This window comes from Colobus angolensis, unplaced genomic scaffold, assembly GCF_000951035.1.
Source record: "Colobus angolensis palliatus isolate OR3802 unplaced genomic scaffold, Cang.pa_1.0 Scaffold84, whole genome shotgun sequence".
Taxonomy (NCBI): domain Eukaryota; kingdom Metazoa; phylum Chordata; class Mammalia; order Primates; family Cercopithecidae; genus Colobus; species Colobus angolensis.
Window position 1 is genome coordinate 389,193 of NW_012122265.1, and position 5,153 is coordinate 394,345.

At 65.3% G+C, this 5,153-nt stretch overlaps 3 protein-coding genes across 3 annotated transcripts in view; 2 read left to right on the forward strand and 1 right to left on the reverse strand.

Annotated features, from left to right (window-relative positions):
* LMNTD2 (lamin tail domain containing 2) overlaps window positions 1-5,147 on the reverse strand; it is a 6,253-nt gene extending 1,106 nt beyond the window's left edge. The window contains exons 1-12 of the mRNA XM_011930138.1: window positions 5,097-5,147; window positions 3,225-3,348; window positions 2,983-3,135; window positions 2,531-2,618; window positions 2,254-2,409; window positions 1,930-1,998; window positions 1,757-1,845; window positions 1,188-1,450; window positions 844-940; window positions 539-722; window positions 343-462; window positions 81-277 (exon numbers count right to left, since the gene is read on the reverse strand). Of these exons, the coding sequence (XP_011785528.1) occupies window positions 81-277; window positions 343-462; window positions 539-722; window positions 844-940; window positions 1,188-1,450; window positions 1,757-1,845; window positions 1,930-1,977 (998 nt within the window). The 5' untranslated portion in view covers window positions 1,978-1,998; window positions 2,254-2,409; window positions 2,531-2,618; ... (1 more) ...; window positions 3,225-3,348; window positions 5,097-5,147. The remainder of the gene's footprint in view (window positions 1-80; window positions 278-342; window positions 463-538; window positions 723-843; window positions 941-1,187; window positions 1,451-1,756; window positions 1,846-1,929; window positions 1,999-2,253; window positions 2,410-2,530; window positions 2,619-2,982; window positions 3,136-3,224; window positions 3,349-5,096) is intronic.
* On the forward strand, window positions 1,167-4,494 carry LOC105503195. Its single transcript, XM_011929995.1, has 2 exons — window positions 1,167-3,844; window positions 4,145-4,494. Exon 1 carries the CDS (start codon window positions 2,282-2,284, stop codon window positions 2,816-2,818), a length of 537 nt encoding a protein of 178 aa, XP_011785385.1. The 5' UTR covers window positions 1,167-2,281; the 3' UTR covers window positions 2,819-3,844; window positions 4,145-4,494.
* The window catches only part of RASSF7 (Ras association (RalGDS/AF-6) domain family (N-terminal) member 7), a 3,645-nt gene continuing 3,329 nt past the window's right edge, over window positions 4,838-5,153 (forward strand). Inside the window, exon 1 of the mRNA XM_011929993.1 lies at window positions 4,838-4,940. The gene's annotated coding sequence lies outside the window, so the exon portion shown is untranslated. The remainder of the gene's footprint in view (window positions 4,941-5,153) is intronic.

A 5,153-nucleotide genomic window follows, 5' to 3' on the forward strand; every position in this document is an offset into this window, starting at 1 on the left:
AGCGCGGGGTTGCGAGGCACCGTTTCTTTGGGGCGGGGCCTGGGGAGGGAGGCCAGATCCCGGGGACCCGCGGTCCCCACCCTGGTCTCCGGCGACTGAGCCGGGGCTCCCGCACCCGGCCTTTGCGCAGGGGTCGAGGTGGGCGCGGCGGCTTGCAGGTGTCAGCGCCGGGCCCGACTTCAGGGAGCGGGAAGCGGTCGATGGACAAGTCGGTGCCGTCGTCGAAGATACTTGGGGCCGGAGTCTCGCGGCGTGGGATCCGGTGCTCACTGAGGACCTGCGGGGCGCGTCGGTCACCCCCACACCCCAGCCCCGGCCGCCCCCCCGGGGGCCCGCACCGACCTCGCCCTTGGGGCTCAGGAGCAGCGTCGAGCAGCCGCGGCTGGAGAGGAGGGGGACGGGCTCCCGGCCCGAGGACGCGCGCGGCGGCTTCTTGGCGCTGCGGGTCCCCTCGCCCCAGACCTGGAAGGGCGCGGAGCGGCGGGTGAGGGACGGCCGGGCCGGGCCGTCGGGGCCGGGCTCCCGGGCCGGGGCGCACCGTGATGTGGTGCCGCGGGGCCAGCAGCGTGCCCGGCGGGAAGTGGTACAGGCGCTCCGGCAAGCCGCGCACCAGCTGCTTCAGCACCATGCAGCTCAGGTCGGCCGTGCTCTCCAGCGACGGGTTGAAGATGCGGACGAACTTCTCCCGGCAGCTCACGGCCACGATCTTCAGGCCTGTCGGGCTGGGACGAGACGGGGCGCTGTCCCAGGAGGAGATGCGGCCGGTCCACGCGCACAGCTGCACGCCCCGCCCGGAAACCAGCTCCAGCCCGGCGCGGGAGGCCTGGGTCACTCGCCCCTTACCTCTGCAGGTGTTCCGGGCTCCGACCGTCAGGGTCTATGCAGGGCTGGGGCGCCAGGACTGGCTCGCCGTGCCTGGGTGAGTGGGTTTTCTGGAGATCTAGAGAGAGCAGCGCTTTTGGGGAGGGGCCCTCGAATGGAGCGTCTCACAGGCACCTTCCCTGTGCGGCCAGAACAGGCCTGCAGCAGCTGGGGGCGCGGGGAGCAGGGCCAGGGTCAGATGGGACAGGAAAGGTGGTTGGACCTTGGGGGCTGGAGGACCTCCTTCAGGGCTCTGGGTGATATCACAGCTCTGAGGGGGCCAAGGATGGCTGAAGGGTAACTAGGGGAGACCCGCCCCACTGCACCTTCCAAGTCCCTGCTGGAGCTCCTGGCCTGTACCAGCGCCTGCTTGGAGGAAGCAGGGTGGTCCCGGGGTGGGTGCCCTACCACCTGCACGAGGGAAGGCAGGCCTGGCCGGCAGCTGCTGGAGTCGGAGTCAGCACCCCCTGAGCTGCTGGTGTTCAGACAGGGCAGGCAGCCCCACTCCACCGTCTTGTGATGCCGCTCAGAGTGCTTTCCAGAGGACTCTGAGCTCCCTGTGTCCAGCTGTGGCCAGGGCCGGGGCTGCCTGTGGACCACACTCTGCTTGATGGCCACTCCAGCTCCAGACCCCAGCCCTGCCCCCATCCAGCCCCACAAGACAGCGCAGCAGGGAGCCCCTCTTGCCTCCCAGGACCCAGGCCCAGCTCATGGCAGGACAGTGATGGTCCCTCAACCCTAATGCATCCTACAGGTCAGAGAACTGAGCACTGGAAGGTTTAAGGGACTTATCCAGGGACACTAAGGGACTTATCCAGGGACACTTCTGGGTCTTCACCTGCCAAGGTGAGCCCTCCCTTCTGGCCCCTGGGGAGTCCCTGCTCTGTGCAGTTACTTTTGCTTTGAGCTGGGCTCCATGTTGATGAAGAGGTTGGGGTACCGGTGGGCAATGCTGTTCCAGTCCACGTCCTCCAGCCGAAAGCCCTGGCCAGGAAGCAAGAGGCACGTGGTCCTCCCCTCCCGCAGGGCTCCAGATCCCAGACCACACACGTGGGAGGCCTAGCTCACCTCCCCAGTGGGGGCCTGAATGTTTTCAGAGAGGTCACTTGGGTCCATCAGAGTCTCTGCTGTCACCACCTGCAAGAGGGGACCAGAGGCCAGTGGGCAGGGGCTAGGGTGAAGGGTACCCCTCCCCTACAGCACCTCTTCTCTTTGACCTCACCTGTGCTTTGAGGCCTCCTGATTCCTCCCTGCTGGAGCCCAGAGTTCCACAGGCAGCCTGAGCAGGGCAGGCTTCCAGGCAGGCCAGGGCACCCCAGCAGAGGCACCCGATGAGAGGGGGAGGGCTGGGGAGGGCAGCCTGGGGCAGGAGGACTTGGGGGACGGGCTCACCTCCACACTGCCAGTCTGGGATCGTAGGATGCGGCCCACCCACGAGGAGCGGGCCAGCTGCAGGAGGCAGGACTTCTGCAAGTTCTGCAGCTCGGCCTCCACCTCCTGGAGCGTGCGGGTGGTCTGCAATAGCTGCTCCTCCAGGTGCTCCTTCTCCTGCTCCGGGAGGGCCCGTGGGTGGTGGTGGGGGGGGGGTTTCTGCAGAAGGCCCCCAGGCCAGCCCCAGCCTGGCTCCCCAACACCACGACCCTGCCCACTCCCTGTGCCCCCGCCTCACCCACTGGGCTCGCTCCTTCTGTTCCTTCAACTCCAGGGTCAGCTTCTGGACCTGGTTCTGCAGGAACTTCTCCTGGCTGTGGGAGCTCCTGGAGGAGGGGCGACCTCAGCAGCCCTCACCCCGCTCAGGCAGGGGTTCCTAATATCAGGTCAGTGGCGAAGGAGGGGAGGAGGAGGGGCTCCACTGCCACCTTGGCCCCAAGGGCACACAGTACAGCCCCACTGGGGCCAGCCAGCCTCTGGCTGGTTTGGGCAGGGGTCTAGCACCCATCCACATGCACAGGGTTAGGGTTGAGGCTATAGCGTGTTAACTTAGGATCAGGGTGGAGGGTCAGCGTGGGCAAGGATGAGGGTAAGGATCTGACTCAGCGGTTGGGATTGGGGTCAGACAGAAACCAGCAGTCTGGGCGAGGACAGGGCAGGGTTGGGTTGGTTGGGGACTGTGCTGCAGACCTGTTGGGTGGAATCCCTGCCACCTCCTCCAGGATGTGGCAGAGCCGGGTGTCCTTGCCATTCTGGACGGCCCACCGCAAGGCCTGGATCTCCAGTTCTCGCTGCCTCCACAGCAGCAGCAGTGTGCGAGGGTCCAGGGACTCAAAAGCCAACCTGTAGCAGCAGCAGCCTCTGCTGCTTACTCAGGCCGGGCCCTGGCCACCTGGCCCAGGAGGCTCACCACTCCTCCCTCCCTTCCTTACTGCAGGTCAGCAGAGCAGGCCGCCCGTGTGGGGTGGGGCGTGGTGTCTGGCAGGCATGTGGGGGTCTCGGGGGCTGCAGGTGCGCCTGCTGGAGGTCCCAGGTGACCGCTGACAGACTCTCGCTCTGTGGGGGACAGGAGAGCCTCTTCCTCGGCTTCTTCAACCCCCTGGCCAGACTTGGGGGCCATTCTCAATGTTCTTCAGGAGCGGAGGGGTGGGGGTCCCAAGTTGGCTGTGTGTGCCTCGTGTGGCCACACAGGTTGGAGCAGCCCAGGCGGCACCACTGCTCACAGAGCGTCGCTCTCTGAAGAGACCCACATGTGGATGTCCACGCCTGTGTGTTTCTGACCAGGATGGGGCAGCAGATCACCACCTGACATATCCCTGGCATGTCCCCCTGCCACCCAGGTGCTGGCCCTTTGCCTGTGATGTGGTGTCCCTCTTTCTCTCTCTTGTACCCCCAGTTCAGGGCCCTACCCCCAGCACTCACCTGAGGCCGGACCTCCAAGCAGGCCTGGGAGGGAAGGGCTCTATACCGTTGCCATGGATACTAGCACCCAGAAGGGGAGGGGCTGTTTGTTACTAGGAGCCTCCAGGGAGACCCCAGACCAGGCCCCTGGGTGAGTTCTGGGCTGTGCCAGCCCAGCTTGGAGGTGTGAGAGGCTGAGCCACTGCTCAGCTTAGCAGGGGAACCACTTAGTGGCCAGCACCCTGAGGGAGGCCCCAGCATCCCCTACCTAGCCTGACAGCACCTGCGGGATAAATATGGGGGCACTGCTGCCTGTGGGCCAGCCCAGCATAGCCATGGGTGTGTGGGGGAAGCAGACAGGTAACAGTGACAAGCTGGGGACTGTGCTGAACGCTAACTGGGAATAGTATGCCCCTGCCCACAGCCTCTTTTTAAATTAATAATTTTTTAGAGACGGGGTCTTGCTCTGGTGTCCAGGCTGAAGTGCCTTGGTGTGATCATAGCTCACGGTAACCTCGAATTCCTGGGCTTAAGTGATCCTCCCACTTCACCTCTTGAATTGCTGAGACTACAGGCACCTGCCTCCACCACCAGGCCCAGCCCACAGCTCCTTTGACCTCGGTGACAGGCCCTCACCTACCTGACCCCCCCAAAGTGAAGCCTCACCTTTCCCAGCCATCTCCACACACTCGGGGCTACCCTCAGGGGGCCCTGTGGGCATTCTCATTACCATGACACGTATTCCCTCTGCTCCAGGACAAAAACGAGGTCCCAGACCTGACCCACAAGACCCAAGCATTCCAGCCTTCACCCTCCACCTCGCCCTCACTCATTCACCCTTCATCTCTGCAACTTTTGGCTATGTAAGGGCTCCCTAGCCGAGCACAGCAGACAGCCAGGCAGGAGACCCCTCCACGCCCACAACTCGTTCTGAGCTGGGCAGAACTGGCAATCAATGGCCCACACAGCTGACCGCGAGGCTGCGGGGCCCTGGGCGGGACAGTAGGGCAGGGGGTGGAGGAGCGGCTTCCAGCCAGCTTCACTGTTCGTAAGGCCTGGCGCTGGGTCCAAAAGGGGCAGGAAGGTGTAGGAGAAGAGCCTCAGCCAGAGTCCAGGCCTTCTCCTGAGCGGGCACCTCCCGCACCAGGGCTCGGCGCCCGCCAGCTCCGCAGGGTTCTACCTCCCTTGCCGCGACTGGTGATCCTGCGACCCCGCGACCCCTGCGCGTCCAGGCTACTGCCGCGGCGGTAGGCTCCAAAGGCTGGCCCGGGAAGCGAGGGGAGGGGCTGGCCCCTCTGCCCCTGAACGCAGGCGGGGGTTGCGGGATCCCAGGCCAGAGAGAACCCGCCACACACTAGAAGGCTGCTGAGGAAGTCGGCCCAGGAGCGGGGTCAGACACCTGCCTCGACGCGCCGCCCGCAGGTCGCAGCCGCCGCGTTTCCGCGTCGTTCGCGGGGTGG